The sequence below is a fragment of the Danio rerio genome, chromosome 4 (genome assembly GCF_052040795.2).
Source record: "Danio rerio strain M-AB ecotype USA chromosome 4, GRCz13ab, whole genome shotgun sequence".
Taxonomy (NCBI): Eukaryota; Metazoa; Chordata; class Actinopteri; order Cypriniformes; family Danionidae; genus Danio; species Danio rerio.
In genome coordinates, this window is record NC_141024.2 from 38,098,140 (window position 1) to 38,120,426 (window position 22,287).

At 42.7% G+C, this 22,287-nt stretch overlaps 3 protein-coding genes across 4 annotated transcripts in view; all 3 read right to left on the reverse strand.

The window, feature by feature from the left end:
* The window catches only part of LOC137491105 (uncharacterized), a 698,540-nt gene that overhangs the window by 389,442 nt on the left and 286,811 nt on the right, over positions 1-22,287 (reverse strand). The gene's annotated exons all lie outside the window — the stretch shown is intronic.
* Positions 1,708-20,685, reverse strand: LOC100329650 (NACHT, LRR and PYD domains-containing protein 3). 2 transcript variants are annotated; one of them, XM_087248458.1, is made up of 13 exons: positions 20,605-20,685; positions 19,870-19,920; positions 19,589-19,696; positions 18,271-18,378; positions 18,077-18,131; positions 16,978-17,173; positions 15,117-16,884; positions 8,034-8,207; positions 7,765-7,914; positions 5,999-6,172; positions 4,988-5,161; positions 4,114-4,160; positions 2,862-3,957 (listed from the first exon to the last, which is right to left on the reverse strand). In XM_087248458.1, the coding sequence occupies exons 2-13, from the start codon at positions 19,911-19,913 to the stop codon at positions 3,428-3,430; spliced, it is 3,528 nt and encodes a 1,175-aa protein (XP_087104584.1). In that variant the 5' UTR covers positions 19,914-19,920; positions 20,605-20,685; the 3' UTR covers positions 2,862-3,427. The 2 variants fall into 2 exon arrangements, 1 of the variants encoding a protein (XP_087104584.1); XR_015483304.2 differs by lacking the exons at positions 18,271-18,378; positions 19,589-19,696; positions 19,870-19,920; positions 20,605-20,685 and adding an exon at positions 1,708-2,328 and having other exon boundaries at positions 3,345-3,957; positions 18,077-18,174.
* The window catches only part of LOC108182277 (uncharacterized), an 85,868-nt gene continuing 66,159 nt past the window's right edge, over positions 2,579-22,287 (reverse strand). The window contains 1 exon segment of the mRNA XM_087248374.2: positions 2,579-3,297. The gene's annotated coding sequence lies outside the window, so the exon portion shown is untranslated.

Consider the following 22,287-nt stretch of genomic DNA (forward strand, 5'->3'; position numbering starts at 1 on the left):
GATTTTGGTTTTATTGAAGGGCAAGACAAGTTAAAACTGATTAATTAATATTTTCTATACATATTACTATTAATATTACACACACACACACACACACACACACACATACATATATATATATATATATATATATATATATATATATATATATATATATATATATATATACACACAAACACACACACAGTACATATGTGTGTGCGTGCGTGCGTGTGTATTTATATGGTGGGGGGGCTCCAATGTTTGTATATGTTCATGGGGGGGGGGCCCCAAAGAAAAAGGTTGGGAACCACTGGTTTAATGATCCTCTGCTGAGACTGAAGGTGTTTTATTTTATTTTATTTTATTTAATGTTGTAACTCAAGTCACTGTTTGTGTTTCTTGTTTATTTTCTTCAGTAATTGTAATTATTAACAGCAGGTGTTCATCAGTGTCTGAATTCACTCATTAGTGTTCATTAAAACTGTCTGGTGAACTATTTTAGTTAACTAGTGTATGAAATAGTGAACAAGGACACAAAGTGTGATTTCAAACACAGACTTCAAAACATCGAATCTGAACTCTGTTAGCTCACAGTTTTCTGCAGTTGGTTACTTTCTCGAAAACAAAAATGTTACCCAGAAAGCACTGTTTTTAACAGAATATTACTGTTTTAGTGAAAAAACATTATTTTACCGTAGAATCTGACCGTTTTTTAACAGCAATTTTTTACAGTGTGTGCAGCTTCTCTGAGCACGAGTGTGTTGAAGGAAGATTTCGAGAAAGTTTAAAAAAAACAAATGAGTATTGGAGCTATAAAATAAGAATATAGATAACATTATGGGTCTATATATGAATACAGCACTTACAGATCTCTGTGTTAGAATATATTCTATAGGACATTTTACAATAAGACCTACATTAGATCACCCAGTACTGGAACTGATATAACGAGCAACTCAAGATGATCAATATGCTGAAACTAGCATAGAATATTACTGTTAGACACAAAATTAGCTGAGCCCAGTGAATATACAAGGGAGAATCACATCAAGTGTTAATAAAGATGAAAAATCAAGAGAAAATAAGACTTTAACTTCAGCTGAAATGTTGTTTTATTCAATATCTCATTTGACTTTACATTAAAATTCAGTTTTCTTTATCAAATACAAACTCATACACACGACAATATCCAGTGAAATGCTTATACGACCAGCCATGACCTTAAACACAACAAGATTATAGATGAGAAATAAATGACTGAATGAAATAAGAAATAAAATATAGACAAACTTTAGTCATCGGAAATATATCTGTAGAGAATAAAATATACACATTAAACCCCGCGGCTATACAACTGTAGAGAACTTTAGCTGTAGACTGACTCCATGTACAGTGACACCATAACTGAACTGAACTAGAATACACACAGAGATGTGTGTGTGTGCAGTGTGTAATTGTGCCTGAATGTGCAGATGTGTCCACAGACGTGCTGAATGTGTGTGTGCTGTGTGTGTTGTGATTGAGAGAGCGTCTGGTCTATGTTTAGAAGCTCCTCCTCAGTGTCTCTGTGTTGGTCTTGATGGAGCAGAAGTCTTTATTTCTCTGAGCGCAGCAGGAAAGCTTCAGCTAAACTGTGTGTTTTCCTACTTTAGTCAATCCAACACTGAAAACTCCTCATTTAGTCAAGAGTTACAGGCTTATTACTGGACACAGACATTACTGAGCTTGATTTATTCGCTTTATTAAGCATTATTAATGCACAGTTGTGCTGGTGAACATCAGTTAATGCACCGAGAGTGAACAAGAACTAACAAAGAACAACTTTACTGTCATCAACTAACATGAACAGATCAATAAATACTGGAATAAATGTGTTTTTATTGTTCAGTTCAAGTCAAATCATGAAGAAGAAGATCAGAAGAGCAGAAACAATCGTCACACTTCATTTCTCCTTTATTCATTGAGCTGCTGGATTTCTCTACAGTTGATTCAAGATTTGACAGAGATTCAGACAGGATTCAGACATTTCCATGTTCATCATCACATTCTAATATCAGCAGTGGATTTGACATTGACTTTTATTATTTGTGCTCAAACAACAGAGAAACAATGAAGAAGATCAATCTGTAGACAAGAATGAGCTGATCTGAACACAGCAGCATCCTGGAGGACACTTCATCAACATCAATGATGACACTGATGAAGACTGAGAAACACACACACACACACGCACGCACACAAGCACGTACGCACGCACGCACACACACACACAAACACGCAGGCACGCACACACACATACACACACACAAACACACACGCACGCACACACACACGTACACACACAGACTGTCACACACACACACACACTGTATGTCGTGCACACACACACAAATACAAACTCTCTCTCACACACACAAACATAGACACTCTCACACTACACATGCACACACAGAGCAGTGAACACATGCACGCACACACACACACAAACGCGCACACACTTTCTCTCTCACACACAAGCGCGCTCTCTCTCACACACACGCATGCACACACACACACAGACACAAACACAGACTTTTTCTCACACACACACACACACACTCTGTTGCGCACACACACACACACACAAATACAGACACTCTCACATGCACACACTCATGCACACATACTCTCTCACACACAAGCATGCATGCACACACACAAATACATTTACATTTACTCATTAAGCAGACGCTTTTATCCAAAGCGACTTACAAATGAGGACAAGGAAGCAATTTACACAACCAAGAGCAACAATGAATAAGTGCTATAGGCAAGTTTCAGGTCTGTAAAGTCTAAGAAGGAAAGTATTAGTATTTTTTTTTTTTTTTTTTTTTTTTTTTGGTACAGTTAGTGTGATATTCAGAGAGGCAATTACAGATCAGGAAGTGAAGTGGAGACTAAATAGTTGAGTTTTTAGTCGTTTCTTGAAAATAGCGAGTGACTCTGCTGTTCTGTTGCAGTTAGGGAGTTCATTCCACCAACTGGGCAGATTGAGCGTGAGTGTTCGTGAAAGTGATTTCTTCCCTCTTTGGGATGGAACCACGAGGCAACGTTCATTCACAGAACGCAAGTTTCTGGAGGGCACATAGATCTGCAGCAGTGAGAGCAGATAAAAAGGAGCAAAGCCAGAAGTCACTTTGTAGGCAAACATATCAGTGTCATATAAGAGCATCAGACTCTCTCACACACACACACGCACGCACACACAGACACACAAACATGCACACACACACATACAGACACTCTCACATGCACACACTCATGCACACATACTCTCTCACACACAAGCATGCATGCAAACACACACAAATACAGACTCTCACACACACACACAGACACACACACACACACACTGCTGCTGCTGACTGCTCCTGCAGAGGATTCTGGGTAAATCTCCCGTCAGTCTTCAGCTCAGTTTCACTGATGATCCAGGATAATAAAACCCAAACCCAGCACAGAGCGGCTCAGTGAATGTGGTCTGGACTGAGTGGATGAGGCTCATTGTGTCTCTATAGATGTTGTAGAAGATCAGAGTTCCTGCACTGTGATCCACAAACACTCCTATTCTCCTGCTGAGCCGCTTCACTGGGAGAACAGTGTGTGTGTTATTGTGTCTGAATGAGAAACTGGAGGAAGAGCAGATCAAACTCCAGGACTGAGCATTACATCCAAACATACACTCAACACCATCTCCCTTGCTCCTGATGCTCTTATATGACACTGATATAGACACAACATCATCTCCACTCCAGTCAATCTCCCAGTAACAGCGTCCACACACACTCTCTCTGCACAACACCTGAGGATAATAATCAAATCTGTCTGGATGATCAGGATACGGCTGATCCTCGCTCACACGCTTCACCTCTCTGTTCTCCTCAGACTGAATGAGTTGAGTGTGTGCTGTGTTTGGATCCAGAGTGAGGAAACAGACATCTGAACACAAGAACACACACATTTACAACCACAGCTGTGTGAGTGTGTGTGTGTGTGTGTGTGAGAGAGAGAGAGAGAGAGTGTGTGTGTGTGTATGTGATTGAGAGAGGGAGTGTGCGTGCGTGTGTGTGAGTGTGTGTGTGTGTGTAGTCCTACATTTGCGTGGTCCTGCTGTAATCCTTGTGTGTCCTCCATGATCCAGACTGTAAACACACACAGATGGAGAGAATGAGCTGTTTAGTTTCCCCCTCAGCTAATAAGCTAAAGCTAGCACTGAGCTGCTCAGCTACACGCTCCAAACTCTTGAGCTAAAACACACAACACTTGTTGGTTGAGCCGGGATGCACAATGAATGTAACACAGTGCGTTCTTTTCCTCTGCTGTTGGTGAAGCGAGCGCAGATACTGCTCATGTTGATGGAGACACCCTGCTGCAACATTCATTTATTACAGTGATCACACTTAGCTTTGCCATCGTTCTTCAGCACATGCAGCCTTTGAGCACATGTTGCAGTCCATCTCTAAACTATGTTCAGATTATTAAAGCTGCTCGCCAGCGCCCAAGTTCCTGACAGATTAGCAAGTGAAAAATACACATGTGTGCTCAGAGAAGAGGAATCCAGATGTTGATTTTAGAACAAGAGTCTGAACATTAATCCTAGTGTCTGATTCCAGAATCTGAATCCATCTTCAATCCCCAACCCTATTCCTGACCTGATATTGTAGGATTCTTCAGCAGAAATGGAGGAAGAAGTTTCTCTGCTCAGCTCAAATGCTGAAACTGTACAGTGTGTCCCGCTTAATGTCACTGTAACTGAGCCAATACACTCCAACATTTACAGAGGAGATTCATTTCACACTCAATGATTTGCTCTTCATAGACATGACTGGAATACTCTACAAGCTGTATCTTCTGTCTGTCCTCACCCCATAACCCTTACAGAAAACTGAAGCTGATCAGAAAAGAGCTTTCTAGTGTCTTTTTAAAGCCATTCAGTGTAAAAGCACAAGGCCAGTGATGCTCCACATACTTGAGTTTGTCCAGTGTGTAGTTTGGATCCTCCAGTTGTTCAGAGAGCAGCTTGACTCCTGAATCTCCTGGATGATTGTAGCTCAGATCCAGCTCTCTCAGGTGTGAGGGGTTTGAAGTCAGAGCTGAAGACAGAAAACCACAGCCTTCCTCTGTCACCATACAGCCAGACAATCTACAAACACAGCAATAGTCCACATCACACAGTTGGACAATCACACATGTCTTTGTGTTGTGAAGATGCTGATTGCCGTTTCTGCTCATGTCAACAGCAGTGATGAACCAAGACACTTCTTCAGTAAAGATAATAAGACTGTCATGAGACTTTTATATGTTTTTAGGAAAACTGCAAACTGTACAAACATCAGAGCAGGTCAAAACCTCACCAGGGCCCAAAACCACTGTTATTTATTTATTTATTGCCAGAACATTTGACAAATTCTTAAATAAACATTCCTGCTGCGCTCAGAGAAATAAAGACTTCTGCTCCATCAAGACCAACACAGAGACACTGAGGAGGAGCTTCTAAACATAGACCAGACGCTCTCTCAATCACAACACACACAGCACACACACATTCAGCACGTCTGTGGACACATCTGCACATTCAGGCACAATTACACACTGCACACACACACATCTCTGTGTGTATTCTAGTTCAGTTCAGTTATGGTGTCAATAAACAAATGCAAATATAAACAACAATATAATATGAACATGTAAAATAGGAGTACAGAATTCACAGACAATTCATGTAAATAATCTTTAAATACAGTCATACAGTTCTGTATATTAGAAGAAGTATTTTACACATTTTTTGTATTTTACTCAGTAATGCTTTTGACTGCATTTGTCTATACACACACACATTTTTATAGATATGAATAAAATAACACCCATACCAATTTGCCCATCTGCCAACACACTGAGTGGGGAAAGGGGCTTCCCATATTTGTTAAACCACTATGTAACTCTCAGTTTGGAGTTGCTGTTGAGTGGAAGAGTATTTTACCTCAGTGTCTCCAGTTTACAGTGTTGACTCTTCAGTCCATCAGAGAGCTTCTTCACTCCTGAATCCTGCAGGTCATTGTTACTCAGGTCCAGCTCTCTCAGCACACAGTTTGAGGATTGTAGAGCTGAAGACAAACTCTCACAGCACTGAACAGTGAGATTACACATGACCAATCTGAGAAGGAAGACAGATTACATTGACAGTGTGAATTTTAGTAACTTATCTGATCTAAAACAAAACAAATTGTAAGAATTGAGATATTACAATAATTCTGATGTCTTTGAAAATTCAAACATGAGCCGAAAACAGAGACAATTGACTCCACAACCCAGCAGGTGGGAATGCGGGAAAAGCCAGCTCCCCCTACATTTACATTTGAATCGGCTGAAACTCGGCTTCAACCACCCCAACTCACACATATGGTCATTTCAATGTTTGAATGCTCTAAATTAACCAAAGTGACTTTATCATGTTTGATATCATTTGAAATGTCTCAGTGCAACTGGTTTAATGATCTCATTCTCTCAGAAATAGACATAATCAAAACAATAAGTATATAACTTCAGACATCTTTTGAACCACTGTGAAGGGTGTGACTTTCCCACAGGCAGCACTAAATGCAAATGCCTTTTGTTATGCACACACCCCTTTCCTTGAGGGAATTCTTGGATTATTTAAGGTAAGGTTTGAGAAATGTTCAGCGCAATTCTGCTTACCCAGATCAGCCCGTAACATGGAGCTAAAGCTCCATGTTATGTATAATTTGAAGTCAAATGCATCTTTTCATCTTGGATTTATCTTTGATAATTTGATGTTTTGTATTGATCGTTTATGAATTGACTGATTGAATTGGCATAATACCTTTACCTGACTAATAAATAGTTATGTTTGAACATATTGTGCTCACTTTGTAATAATTAGTTCTTGTAGATTACGCTGTATCCTTGTTTCCGCACGTCTTGCGTCAGGTCAGTAGATGGACTAGAATCCAGTTGAGATGGAGCATTGGGCACACTAATTGTGTTTTAGGGATCCGACTGACTCTTGATATTGATTCAAGTGTACTTAGGTGGAAAGGGCGTTAACTTCCCTCTAGGACAACAAGTTGTTGCACGACTAACCTAGATTGGGTACCCAACCTTTGTTTGAAGGTAATATTATTCTAAATTAAGTTCATATGGGAAACCATGGGCTTGGTGAAAACCAAAGTTATTATAGAGTCCAGTAGTCGGGTACATTTATATTAATGCCCTAACCTCATTTCTAATTAGAAATGAAATTGTCTTAACTCAAAGTTGTACATCTAAGCGGGACTAACTAAAATATTTTAGAACGAGTGCGCTGGTAGCGGCCATCTAAAGTATTAGTCAATTACCTCTGTTTAATATTCAAGACTGACCAGAGTGTGACCGTGAGGGACGCCTTCGGCCGGGGCGATTTCTCTGAGCGACATGAGCACCCGAATGAACGGATGTGATAGTTACTAGTGAAGACAAAAGGTTCAAACATTTATCTAAATTACATATTGATATAATCTTCTTAATGTTTTATGATTTGTAGTCAGATAAAACTAAAGATAAATAAATTAATATTCTAAACCACCTCATACTAAAATTGGAGTCAGATATGAGTTAAATTTAAGGTAAATCAACATTGTGCACTGGAAAGACCGAACAGGCATTGAACCTTCATCCACCAGTGGACACCGGCATGGGGCCAACTGGGTGGACCCTACAAATCAATCAATGAGTTGCCCTAACTCAGACCTCAGTGTCTCCAGTTTACAGTGTTGACTCTTCAGTCCATCCTGCAGGTCATTGTTACTCAGGTCCAGCTTTCTCAGCACACAGTTTGAGGATTGTAGAGCTGAAGACAAACTCTCACAGCACTGAACAGTGAGATTGCACATGGCCAATCTGAGAAAGAAGAACACAGATTATGTTAACGGTGTGACTTTAAGTAATTTATTTGATGTAATAAAACTGAATAACAAAGAAACAAATAAAAATAATAAATCACGTGTTTTAATTCAGACCTCAGTGTCTCCAGTTTACAGTGTTGACTCTTCAGTCCATCAGAGAGCTTCTTCACTCCTGAATCCTGCAGGTCATTGTTACTCAGGTCCAGCTCTCTCAGCACACAGTTTGAGGATTGTAGAGCTGAAGACAAACTCTCACAGGACTGAACAGTGAGATTACAGCTCTGTAGCCTGTGTAGAGGACAAACAAAATATTTATGTGGTCATCTGGGACCTCATTGATAAACAATGCTTGCTCATGAAAAGGACACCAGATATCACCATAATTGTTGTATGTACTAACAGTAGTGTAGCATGATATACCGATATTATAAAAGCATAGCGATACCCTAGCTCTCAAAACAATACAATTGTAATGTTTTTTAAATACCGGTACTTTTATTTGACAGCTGTTGTTGTGAGTGCTTGTCAATAGGGGGCAGTGTGGGAGCCGTGCGCTGCTTCTACAGCAGGAGTCTCAAGCTCACGATCTGATGCTCACGGGACGATAGTTTGTGGCCCCCACCTTAATTTGAAAGTTTAATGTCAGTGCGGCCCGCGGTTTTGATATGTATGACTCTTTACTGTTTTGTTTTTGGAGTTGAACAAGCCCACCAATCACGTTGGGGTATATGGCTCTCTGGGGCGGGACATCAGCTGAACATGATGCAGGAAGAGAAACATTTTCCAATGAGTGAAAGTTACAGCAGCGTTGCCATGGAGTGTTATCCTCTGTGATTGCTGGCTGCCTTGTTTTTGTTGGGCACATGCGGACATTCATCCAAGCTCTCTTCATACACAACACTTTAAAAAGAGTTGTGTAAGTTGCTGCCCAGCGGGACATTATAAATATATAAATGTATATAAATCAGAGCTTAATTTGAGCAGGATCTTGCAGGATCCTGTTCTGGGAAATGTCAGATATTTGTATTAGAGCTGCAACAACGAATCAATTAAATCGATAAAAATCAATTACTCAAAGAGTTAGCAGTGAATTTCATAATTGAATTTCATAATCAATTCATTGTGTTGCACGACACGGGGATGTTTGATTATTAAAAAACATGTGGAGTGAACACGGTCTCTCTCGCTCACTGATACAGAGTTCATCATATCATCACAATTATGCAGTGTTTTAACTGCCTAATGCTTATTTTATGTTTTAGATAAACATTTACATGTAAATACACACAAGCACTAGTAAAACAAGACATTTAGAGTTTGTGAAACACACAAGAAAGTCTATGAAAGTCTAATAATCCATTCAAATATCATTTGCTGATGCGTTTTATTCATATCAGATACACAGGGTAAAAGTAACTATAAAGTTGAATCTATTCTTCTCTAAGTTCACCAGACACTCACTTGCATGCATTTGTGGAGTAACTGGTGTATTAACGTGCTGAATCCTGCGTGTTCTGCTGTTATGAATGAATCAAACGCGACGCTCTTCTCACATTATAGATCACGATCACTTACACGTAATTGTGAATTGGGATAACAGGTAGTTAATGACAGGATGAGCAAGCGTGTGAATAGGTTGAATTAAAACAGAGAAACCAAACTAAGTAAAAGGGCTACATCTGTCATACAGCGCTATTGTGGCTGTGCCTTGGAAACATTAAGGGTGAGCCTTCTAAAATAATGATCGCCTAGCAAAACTGACTCCGGGATCCAGAATACTTTAAACCCACCAGCAAAAGGGTTAATAACAGCAGTAGAGCAGCTGGGGTAGAGTTACTCTGCATTGCAAGACTAAAGAAACGTTTTTATTCACTGGATCATTCATTTTTCATCTGTTGTCATGTAGAGCTGAGCTGTAAATAAAGTTCCCCTTCGGTTGGGGAACTTCAGTGCTATTAAGTGGATTTGATTTTTGTGAAAATCAACGAAATGGGAGGATTCGGTTCAGAAGCCGCTTGTCTGAAGAGTATTGAACGGGCCAATGAATGCAATGAATTGGCAGCGTAAGCTTGCACAGGTGTGCCTCATTGCCAATTATCCCAGCATATAAGCACACCTGGAGCGAGCAAACGCTATCCTTTTCGCTTCAGAGACTTTCTGATCGAGTCGATGAGGGTTCCTCCTGCTGTGACCAGCAATTCTGAGCGAACGAGAGCATTCTACTGGTCCAGAGTGTGTACACGCAGCGGCACACGGTCGAGCTGGGTTTCTCCCTTGCCTGGCGTTCTTTGGGTCCAGTTCTCCAGAGCGGTGCGTATAAAGTTGCAAACTTCACAGAAAGAGCAACACAGTCGTGCAGCACGTCCTTTTCAGGACGGTGCTCCGACTGTGTGTTTCTGGATGCGGTGGTTTCCTGTCCTCGGATGATGGGCACGGGCACTGCGTTACATGCCTGGGGGGTCCAGCATGTTAATGCGCTGCTCGCGGGCAGTTCATGTCGTCATTGCGATGCCATGACTGTTGCGCAGTAAAGATCGCGGCTAGCCTTTGCAAAAGGGCGAACCACCCCAGTTGTCCCCTGCTCTGCAGCAGGCACTCGGGCAGATCTGAGGGTTTCAGCGAGAGATAATCCGTCGCCAACGGGCCCGCGGACCTCCCGCTCCTCTAAGCGCTCCATCCAAGCTTCGGGCGGGGGAATCGATCCGTCTAACAGATGGTAGCCCTTACGCCCGATGATACCGGAGACCAGACGTCCACCGCGGCATCAGAGGGTGGGCTTTCATTGTCCGATGATGATCCAGACCCACTCGCCCCCTTCGGGCTGGTGAGCGCTATCACTACGGATCCTGAAACGGACATGTTAGCCGTGCTTTCCCGGGCTGCTTCGGCCGTGGGTTGGAGATGGTTTATCCCCCAGCTCCGCGGCCGGACCGACTAGAGGGGCGTTCCCTTCTTCCCGGAGGTGCACAGTAGGCTCACGCGGTCTTGAAAAGCACTTTTTTCTGCTCGTGCTGCGTGTCCCTCCACCCTCACCACTCTTGACGGTGGAACAGCCAGGGGGTATGTGGCAATTCCTCAGGTTGAGTGCGCGATGGCGGTCAATCCGCGCGGCGCCTCTTCTTGGCGGGGTCTGCCTCGTCTCCCATCCAAAGCCTGTAAGTTATCTGCCTCCCTCGGAGCTAGAGCTTACATAGCTGCGGGCCAGGCTGCTTCCGCCTTGCATGCGATAGCCACCTACCAGTGCTACCAAGCGCAGGCGCTGGCTGAGCTGCACAAGGGTGGGTCCAACCCAGGCTTACGAGCTTCGCACCGCCGCCGACTTAGCTCTTCGGACTACTGAGTCCGCTGCGTGTGCGTTGGGGAGGACGATGTCCACATTAGTGATCCAGGAGCGCCACCCCTGGCTGATATGGGCGAAGTCGACAAAGTCCGCTTTCTTGACTTTCCCCATAATTCCAAGCCATGTTCAGCGACACCGTCTGTGAATTCACCCAGGAATTTAAGGCGGTGAGAGAGCAGTTGATGGGTGATGTCTTATCGCCGGTCCGTAGCCCGCTCCGCCCACCGTGCCATTCATACCTGCTCCTCGCCGAAGGCGCCCGCCTACGAGAGCTGCTCCGCCCCCGCACACGCCTCTGGCGAAGCGAGCGCGTCGGGCACCTCGGCAGCAGGCAGCCCCCTTGCCCAGAACGCCCCCCTGCCCAGAACGCTGATTCAGTTCGCGAAACGGCCCCCCAAGTCACGGGTGTGTATTCACCAGGGTCAGCCCCCTGTCCGCCCCTGTCTTGCGAGAGGAGATTGCTGTCCTCCTGGCGAAGGATGCAATCGAGCCGCTCCCTCCAGCCGAGATGGAGAGCGGGTTTTACAGCCCACACTTCATCGTGCCCAAAAAGAGCGGTGGGTCACGGCCAATCCTAGATCTGTGCGTTTTGAACCGCTGTCTGCACAAGCTGCCGTTCAGAATGCTCACGCAGAAGCGCATCCTGCGGTGCGTTCGTCCTCTGGGTTGGTCTGCAGCATTTGACCTGATGGACGCGTATTTCCATGTCTCCACTCTTTCTCGCCACCATCAGTTTCTGCGGTTTGCGTTTGAAGGTCGAGCTTGGCAATACAAAGCCCTCCCCTTCGGGCTCTCTCTGTCTCCGCGGGTCCTCACCAAGCCCGCGGAGGGTGCCTTAGCGCCCCTTCGGCTCGCGGGCATCTGCATACTCAATTTTTTTGACGACTGGCTGATTTTTGCCCTCTCTTGGAGCAATTGATTATGCACAGAGACAAAGTGCTCCGGCACTTCCACCTGTTGGGGTTTCAGGTCAACCGAGAAAAGAGCAAACTCGCCCCTGTGCAGAGGATCTCTTCTCTCGGGCTGGAGCTGGACTCGGTCACCATGGCAGCGCGCCTCTCCGGAGAGCGCGCTCAGCTAATGCTGTACTGTCTGAGAGAGTTCGACAGTAAAATAGTGGTCCCACTGAAACTATTTCAGAGGCTCCTGGGGCATATGGCATCCGCAGCCGCTTCATGCCGCTCGGATTACTCTATATGAGACCACTTCAGCACTGGCTTCACGATCGAGTCCCCAGACGCGCATGGCACGCACGAGCACACCGAATCTCTGTTACTGCGCTGTGTCGCCGTGCCCTCAGCCCTTGGAGCAACCCCTCGTTCCTACAGGCCTGGGTGTCTCTAGGACAGGCGTCCAGTCTTGTTGTCGTTTCAGCAGACGCTTCCAACACGAGCTGGGGGGCTGTGCATTGCGGGCATGCAGCTGCGGACCTGTGGAAAGGTACCCAGTTGCATTGGCATATCACCTGGAGCTGTTGGCAGTGTTCCTCGCTCTCCACCGTTTTTTTCCGGTGCTGGAGTGGCAACACGTGCTGGTCAGGACGGACAGTACGGCGGCGGCGGCGTATATCAGCCGTATGGGGGGTATGCGCTCTCGCCGCATGTCTCAGCTCGCCCGCCGTCTGCTCCTCTGGAGTCATCCGCGGCTGAAATCGCTGCGCACCATTCATATTCAGGCAAGCTCAACCGTGCAGCCTTATGTCCTAGAGAATGGAGACTCCACCCCGAGTCTGTTCAGCTAATATGGGCGCGATTCGGGGAAGCCCAGATCGATGTGTTGCTTCCCCCGAGATCGCTCATTGCCAGTTGTTCTTTCCCTGACCGAGTGCTCTCGGCACGGATGCACTGGCTTACAGCTGGCCTCGGGGCTAATACCGTCACTCGGGCTAGAGCCCCCTCTCGAGCGTGCCTATGCCCTGAAGTGGAGTCTATTCACTGAATGGTGTGTCTCTCGCAGAGAAGACCCCCGTAATTTGCCAGATCAGTGTTGTGCTTTCTTTACACCAAGAGAAGCTGGAGAGCAGGCTGTCGCCCTCCACACTCGAGGTTTGGCTGCCATCTCCGCTCTCATGACTGTAGCTGGCAGCACCGTGGGAACGCATAACCTCATAATCCGGTTCCTCAGGGGCGCTAAGCGAATTAATCCACCCCGCCCCCTCTCATGCCCTTTTAGGATCTCGCCCTCGCTACACAAGCCGCATCAGATCCCTTCGATCCTCGACTCAGTATCTTTCTGTCCCTGAAGACAGCTCTACTGGTCGCGTTGACATCGATTAGAGGGTAGGGGACCCGGAGGCATTTTTCGGTCAGTGACTCGTGCCTGTAATTGGGCTGGCTTTCTCTCACGTCCTGAGACCCCACCCGTGATATGTGCCTAAGGTTCCTACCACTCCGTTTTAATACGAGGTAGTGAGCTTGCAAGCGCTGCCCTCGGAGGAGGCAGACCCAGCCCTTCTTTATTGTCCAGTTCACGTTTGCGTATTATCGCACTCAGAGTTTAGATCATCTGAGCAGCTCTTCGTCTGTTATGGCGGTCGGCAGCAGGGAAGTGCCGTACCGAAATAAGTTCCCACTAGATTGTGGATGCCTTTCTTTCGCTATCAGAGCCGAGGTGAGCCGCGTCCCCCAAGAGTGCGTGCGCACTACACTCGGAGCTTCGCATCCTCTCGAGCGCGCGCACGCAGCGCCTCTCTAACAGACATCTGTAGAGCTGCGGACTGGGTGACACCCAACACATTTGCAAGGTTTTACAATCTGCGAGCGGAGCCGGTTTCCTCAAGGGTATTAGGTAACCCTTGGTGATTGAGGAAACAATTCGGTAGGGTGTTGAACACGCTTGCTGCGCCATTCTCCCTAACACGGAGGTACGTGCGTCTCTTTTTTTCTGTCAGTAAAGTTCCCAGTCAGGTGAGCCCTGCAGATTCCTCCGTGGCCCCCAGCACTGACTCAGCGGAGGAGTCACTTGCTGGCCCACTACGTTGTAGGTCTGCCCGCTGGTCAGCCCGCGTTTTGGGTATAGGTGCCTCCCTATCGGGATTGCACGCTTCCCAACGTACTGTCGTATTTTCTTAGAATTATGTAGATGCTCACAACTTCCCAAAAAATATATCTAAATCCGTAAGACTTCTGTTGAAGTAGGATAAATTAGGGCCAGGGACACGTTGGAGGACCGAGCCTCCCATGATGTGGGTGCGTCACGCTTGCTTGACAATCCCCTCATCGGGGGCGTTGGTAAGGTGCAGTCATTATGGCGCTTTCCATAGTTCTCCCATTTTGTGGATTTTCACAAAGATCAAATCCACTTAATAGCACTGAAGTTCCCTAACCGAAGGGGAACGTTCGAGGTTACAGAAGTAACCCTTCGTTCCCCGAGGAGGGGAACGGAAGTGCTATACTCCGTCGCCATAATGACTGTCCCTTAGCTGTTTGAAAGTCTCTTCAGTTTAAAAGGATGGTGTTTGCTCGCTCCAGGTGTGCTTATATGCTGGGATAATTGGCAATGAGGCACACCTGTGCAAGCTTACGCTGCCGATTCATTGCATTCATTGGCCCGTTCAATACTCTTCAGACAAGCGGCTTCTGAACCAAATCCTTCCATTTCGTGGATTTTCACAAAGATCAAATCCACTTAATAGCACTTCCGTTCCCCTCCTCGGGGAACGAAGGGTTACTTCTGTAACCTCGAACGCTTTTCATCTCGTCTCCAGTCCAAAATATCTAAACAATCTTAAATCAAGACAAGACGAGAGAAACAGCATGAGGAAATGAAGTGATGCTTCAAACTTCTGCTTGAGATTATAGTATTATTTAATATCAGCAAATGTCTAATACTTAGATGAAAGAAGGACTTTGACTTACAGAGCTCTTTTGGAGGTTTTGATGACTGCTGATAGTCTGATGAGACACTCGTCTGATCTCTGGAATTTCTGAAGCTCAAACTCCTCCAGCTCTTCCTTTGAGGTCAACAACACAAAGACCAGAGCAGACCACTGGGCAGGTGAAAGGTGAGCAGATGACAGACTTCCACTACTGAGGTGAGACTGAATCTCTTTCAGCAGAGTTTGGTCGTTCAGTTCATTCAGACAGTACAACAGATTGATGGATCTCTCTGGAGACAGATTTCCTTCAAGTTTCTGTTTGATGTAGGCAATTATTTCCTCTTTGCTCTGGTCTCTGTCATCCTGCTGTGTCAACAGGCCTCGTAAGAGTTGTCGATTGGACTGGAGTGACAGACCGAGAAGGAAACGAAGGAAGAGGTCCAGATGTCCATTCTCACTTTCCAGAGCCTTGTCCACTGCAGTCTTCAGGAAATCGGTCATGGACTCATCTCTGCTTTTTTCTGCTTGTGTCTTGTCATTGTCTAGAATCAGATGTTGATAAAGGGCTGCAATGAACTCCTGAATGCTCAAGTGAAGAAAGCAGTACATGGTACCAAGAATGATTCCCGTCTCCTCCTTAAAGATCTGGGTACACATGCCTGAGTACACCGATGCCTTATAGACGTCAATGCCACAGTCTTTCAGATCGCTCTCATAGAAGATCACATTGTTTCTTTCCAGCTGCTGGAAGGCCAGTTTCCCCAGTGAAAGGATGAGGTTTGGATCCCAGGAGACATCTGCTGTGTTTTCTCCATCATACTTTCTTCTGCTCTGCTGGATCTGAAAGCGGAGAAAGTGTGTGTACATCTGTGTCAGAGTCTTGGGAGATTCCTGCAGTGTTTCAGCATGAGCCCTGTGTTTCAGTTTCAGTATGTTCTGGAGAACAGTGGCTGAAATCCAGCAGAAGACTGGGATGTGGCACATAATAAAGAGACTCTTTGACTGTTTAATGTGATCAATGATTTCTCTGGCCTGATTCTGATCTGTGAGTCTCTTTCTGAAGTACTCCTCCTTTTGGGCATCATTGAATCCTCGTATCTCTGTCAGCCGGTCGATACAGTCAGCAGGAATCTTACTGGCAGCTGCTGGTCTGCTGGTGATCCAGATGAGAGCAGAAGGAAGCAGATTTCCCTTGATGAGGTTCGTCAGGAGAACATCCAGAGAGACTGCTGAAGATACATCACGACACGTCTCATTACCAGCAAAGTTCAGAGGAAGACGACATTCATCCAATCCATCAAGGATGAACAGGACTTTGAATCGTGTGCTTCTTGTAAGGTTCAGTCCTTTAGTCTCTGGGAAAAACTGAGTTATGAGGTCTTTTAAACTTTGTCTTTCTTTCTCCTTTAAGTTCATCTCTCTGAATGGAAGAGGAAATATGAAGCTGATGTCTTGATTTTCTTTCCCTTCAGCCCAATCCAGAACAAACTTTTGCACAGAGACTGATTTCCCGATGCCAGCAACTCCTTTTGTCAGGACAGTTCTGATCTGCTGGTCTTGTTCAGCTGCTTCAAACAAATGTTTGCATTCAACCTGTATCTCTAGTGACTGATGACGTCTGGAAGCAGCTTCAATCTGTCTGATCTCATGTTCAGTGTTGACCTGTTCACTCGCACCCTGAGTGATATAGAGATCTGTGTAGATGTTATTCAGAAGTGTGGAGTCTCCTTGCTGAGCAATTCCTTCAAACACACTTTGATATTTCTTCTTCAGGCTACATTTAAGCTGATTAATGAAGAACAGCTCATCTAAACACAGGAGCAAAGAAACAGAGTTTTAGTCTGGACTTTTCCAGCTATATTTGTAAATGTCAGTCTGACAGATACCCATGAGTCTCTTACCCTGGAGAGTATCAGCAGCTTGATCTTGCTTCATCTCTCTCAGGAAGAAGAGTGTGAGATCAAGAGCTGCTTCTGTGATTCTGCTTCTGTTCTCATTAAACTCCTTTATAAACTCTTGTCTGTTTTTGTGTTGTAAGATTTTCCTAAAGTTTTCCAGTTGATTCTTCAGAAATCTGATCATTTTGCTCTCAAGATTCTATGAGTGAAGAAAAGAGAAGATCAATATTTAAATAAAACATTCATTACATACAGTTGTTCGTCCACAAACTACTCAATAAAGAAAAAAAGACATTATAATATGAGTTGAAGTTAAACACTTGATTCTGATTGGCTGATAAACTTTACAAGGTGTTGTTATTTTCAGATAAACACACAGCTAAAGCAGATTTGGCAGGTTTTGAGCACATGACAGTTTCATATCTCTACACTGAATGATTCCAGTAACTTCACAGTCTAAAATCCCATCAAAACATACAGAAAGCTTTGGATTTGTAAGAAACTAGTTTCACACACAGGAGAAGTTTGAGGACAAAAACCAGACAAATATCTGGAATACAACATGGTGGCTTTAGCTGTGGGAACATCAGCATCCCAGCAAACAAATTACAATTATTACATTTATATTTTAAAGAAGTCTAATAGATGTTTAACAACAGCCCAAAACTAGACTAGTCATCAGATATGCAGCAGTGGGAAGTCTGTCTGATCTGTGTATTTGATGACTAGTCTAGTTTTGGACTATAGTTAGATGTTTAGTAGATTTTTAGGTTTATCAGCTTAAATTTAGCCTTTTTTTGGTCTGCTTATGGTTGTTTAGACATCTATTAAAACTTGCAGAATTATCCACTCTGGTCTGTTGAATTATTAGAAAATAATGAACACTAAATGTGTAACGTGTGTGAACTATTTTCGAGTAATTCAATGAACTGCAGTCAATTATTCCACACTTGACAAATACTTTTTAATTCTTAACATCTTTAATTACATGAAAAATAACAGTTACAAATGAAATGTGTTGCTGAAGCAAGATCTTTTCCAGAAAACATTTTGTGTGTTATATTTACAATTTAAAATATGAATCAAAAGGAGTTTTTCCTACCTGGAAGATCCACTGGAGATTGTCTGAAGAAGAAACTAAATCTGCCACTAGGTGTCTGTAAATGAGTCAAAGTCATTGAGTCATTTGATTCATTCACACTACTGATTCATTCAGAAGTGATTCCTGGATTGTTGGTTCACAATAATATGCCTGAAACAATCTATGTGAGATCAATAATGTAAAACACAATATACCTTCTGGCAGATGATGGTGTTTTCTCTCTGAGGTCTGGTGGTGGATGACCCATTGACCGGTCACTCTTCAGAGACACTGAGCTGGACACACATGATCCTGATCTCACACTGAACACACAAACACACCAGAGGAATAAACTGCAGGAGATACTTCAGTCTCCTTTAAAGGTGTATTAAGACTGACAGTAAACAAAATCACTGGAAAAAAAACCAAAAAAACATTTCACCAAACGAACACAAAATAACTCTTAGTTCAAGGTCAGGCTGATCAGGTCTGTTAAACGGATTAGACTTACAGTGCGTACAGAAAGTATCCAGACCCACTCTTTGTTCTATTGCGGCCATTTGCTAAAATCATTTAAGTTCATTGTTTCCTCATTAATGTCCACACAGCAGCCCATACTGACAGAACAACACTGAACTGTTGACATTTTTGTAGATTTATTAATAAAGAAAAGCTTAAATATCTCATGGTTCAGACCCTTTGCTGTGAAGTCAGGTGTCGTCCATTTCTTCTGATCCTCCTTGAGATGGTTCTTCACCATCAGTTGAGTCCAGCTGTGTCTGATTACACTGATTGGACTTGATTAAAGCCACACACCTGTCTATATATGAGCTTACAGCTCACAATGCATCTCAGAGCCAATGAAAATCATGAGGTCAGAGGAACTGCCTGAACAGCTCAGAGACTGAATTGTGGCAAGACACAGATCTGGCCAAGGTAACAGAAACATTTCTGCTGCAATAAAGGTTCCTCAGAGCACAGTGGCCCCATAATGCTTTAATAGAAGACGTTTGCGACTACCAAACATTTTCTAGAACTGGCTAAACTGAGCAGTCAATAGATCTGTCAAATGCTCTGATCCACTGATTTACAACAAAATAAATGTAAAGGTATTAAAGCTTCATGAAGCAGCGCTCCAAAATCAGCCGTCAGCTCAGTTTACTGGAGTACTCTTGTGGATTAGCGGTGTGATACTTGTTCATGTACAGTCAGAGCGTGTTTCGCTGGTTTGTGTTTTAATCTTCTGTGTTTATTGTTAGCTGTCTGGACATTGGATTACACTTTGTGGATTACCCTTGATTATGAGTGATTGCTTGTTTTGTCCCCTTGCCTGTCTAAAAGATACCCTGAATAAGAAACTAAAGCCATCACTAGGTGTCTGGAAATGTCTAAATTCACCAAAAAGTCATTGAGTCACTTGATTAATCCAAACAACTGATTTATTTGTTAATGACTCTATTTCCTGGATTGTTGGTTCACAATAACATGTTCAATACAGTTCAAGCGTGACCAATAATGTAAAACACTAAATACCTTTTGACTGATGATGGCGTTTTCTCTCTGAGGTCTGGAGGATGACCATCTTTAGACTGGTCACTCTTCAGAGACACAGAGCTGGACACACGTGATCCGGATCTCACACTGAACACACAAACACACCAGAGGAATAAACTGCAGGACAAACTTCAGTCTCCTTTACAGGAGTTTATCAGACAAATATGAGTTTGTTCAGTTTAATTTAGCACAAACTAATAGTTGACTGAAGATCTGTCTGTTGTCATGTTGAAATAATGGAGTAAAAACAGAGTCAATACCTGTGTTTCTCTGAGAGAGAGTCCTTTACTCGCTCCTCTGCCATACTGCAGCTAAAACACCAATGCAGACATTAGCAGAGCTTTCAGGAAACAATCGTACATACATACATACATATATATATATATATATATATATATATATATATATATATATATATATATATATATATATATATATATATATATATATATATATATATATATAGTCCTTAACATGAATGCAGTTGGTTTAACCCTGATCTGACATCTCAGCTGTTTCACATTTGATTTAAGGTAAATGCATGTTATATAGAGTTTATCAAGAGAAGTTCAGGTTCAGCCAATTGTTGATTTAGTGAGTAATAAAATGTCTCTCTACTAAAGAGGCTATTCGGTTAATGAGTTACTCTGACAGTCAAAGGTTAAATGCAGTGTTGTTTAAGGATCGTCAGCTTGTTGTTTTTCAGCAGCTTTTCTTCCTGTTCAACTGAAGGTTGTGACTCTGAATGTTTAGAGTTATATTGAATGCTGAATTATTGGACACTATTGAGTCAGTCTGATATAGAAGAGCACAAACACTTTAAAGGGATTAAAAATAAAGCTTTTAGACACAGTGTTTAAATGAGCGTGTTTGACTCAGTGTTTTCTGTGTTTGAGGATTTGATCTTCAGGATCAGACATTTAAATCACACTCACACATATAAAACCCCTTCATCATCTCCACAAATCAGCGTAATGTAGAAGTGTTAAACTCACATGCAGAAGTACAGACGCTCTTGTGCAGCAGGAACACAATCTGAGCTCTTTCACTCTTTCACTTCACTAAAACACACCTGTGTGATCTACAGGTATATCCTGAAATATTACTGGCTCCACAGAGTGACACTGACATGAATATTCATGAGATTCTCCTGACTGTGGGCCTGTCCTGAAGACGAGTGTGTTGAAGCAAGATTTAGAGAAGGTATTTAAGATGAAATCTGAGAGGTCTCTGATGAATATTTACAGCAATGTTGAACCAATAAAATAAGATTAGAGATTTATATATATAAATGAGTACACCTCATACAGATCTCTCTGTAATATTATTATTATTTTCTATAGGATGCTGATCAATAATATTCAATAAGTGTGTTTATACAATAGATTAGTCAGTACCAAAGGCAAAACTGAACTAACTGAACAAAATAACTGAAGATCACAGTGAAGAGAAACAGCACACACAAATGAATAATGTTTAACCAGAGGACAAACCAAGAAAACCATTAAACAGTATTACATTCAGTTCAAATGTTGTAGTTTGTCTTTTATTTATTGTTTGCAACACATAATTTGAATGTACATGTATTATCTCTCTATTTCTGAAGGTGTTTTCAACTCTTATTTTAATCAATATATCTGTTTGTCTACACTCGCTATTAGAAATCCATTATATATATATATATATATAAAAGCTTTTCTAAATTCTCCTAAGACAAGAACAGGACAGCTTTAATGAAAGGTTTTGATTATATAATGATCACTCGTTTACAATACAGATGTTTAATACTATTTTTTGTCATTATTTCTCAAAATGCAGAATGAAAAATCAATAAAAATATTGAAATAAAATAAAAAAAGTCATAATATACTCACCCTTCTTGAGTTCCAAACCGGTTTGACTGTCTTTCTTCTGCTAAACACAAAAGACGTTACTTAGAAGAAAGCTCGACACCTTTTACCATTGAATTCTACATTATTTTTTTCTCCTACTATGAGAAATCAATAGAGATTTCCAAATTTGCCTTCAGACAAGAACGAATGTTTATCTGTGGCTTCAGGACAACTATGAGGAAAGGTTTTAATATTGTCATGGTCAAAATGGCATATTGAGAATACAGCAGAAAGAATCTGAGGGGTGTTAATGGTATAGATACTATGATATTATATAATAATATAGGATACTCTTGTTTTTCCTCAGACTTGACTACTGTCAGATTATATATGCTAATGCCATTTTAGGAAGCTCCAGCTATTACAACATAATGTAGTGAGAATAACCCTTCAGTGTCCATATGGTGAATTATTAATAGTTTGCACTCTGAGCTCAACACTAGATCCACCAGGTGTTACTTACAATAGAGGAAAACATGAGACAGTGTTAGAGGTGTCTTATCTGGGCTAAAGACAAAAAGGACCAATAGGCCAAAGTCCTCATCAAATGAAAGTAGAATTTGGCATTTCTTTGGAAATCAAGGTCTGGAAGGAGAAAGTAGTAGCTCAGAATTAAATTTTCGTATGGTCCAGTGTTATGTTTCCACAGTCAGTGATGGTTTGGGGAGCATCCATACCCCTCACATTGGCGTCAGCAGCTCCACTGAGTGCATTTTGTCTTAGACTGTGTGTGTCAGTTGCATATGCTAGTCTGCAGTCAGATACTATTGACTTCATGGCTCCCTC

Coding starts and splice junctions, on each gene's coding strand:
- LOC100329650 (XM_087248458.1), bottom strand. CDS start 19,913: ATGGCAGAGGAGCGAGTAAAGGACTCTCTCTCAGAGAAACACAG. Junction 16,885..16,977: donor AGCTGCTGATACTCTCCAGG/GTAAGAGACTCA, acceptor TCCTGTGTTTAG/ATGAGCTGTTCTTCATTAAT. Junction 3,958..4,113: donor TACAGCAGGACCACGCAAAT/GTAGGACTACAC, acceptor TCTTGTGTTCAG/ATGTCTGTTTCCTCACTCTG.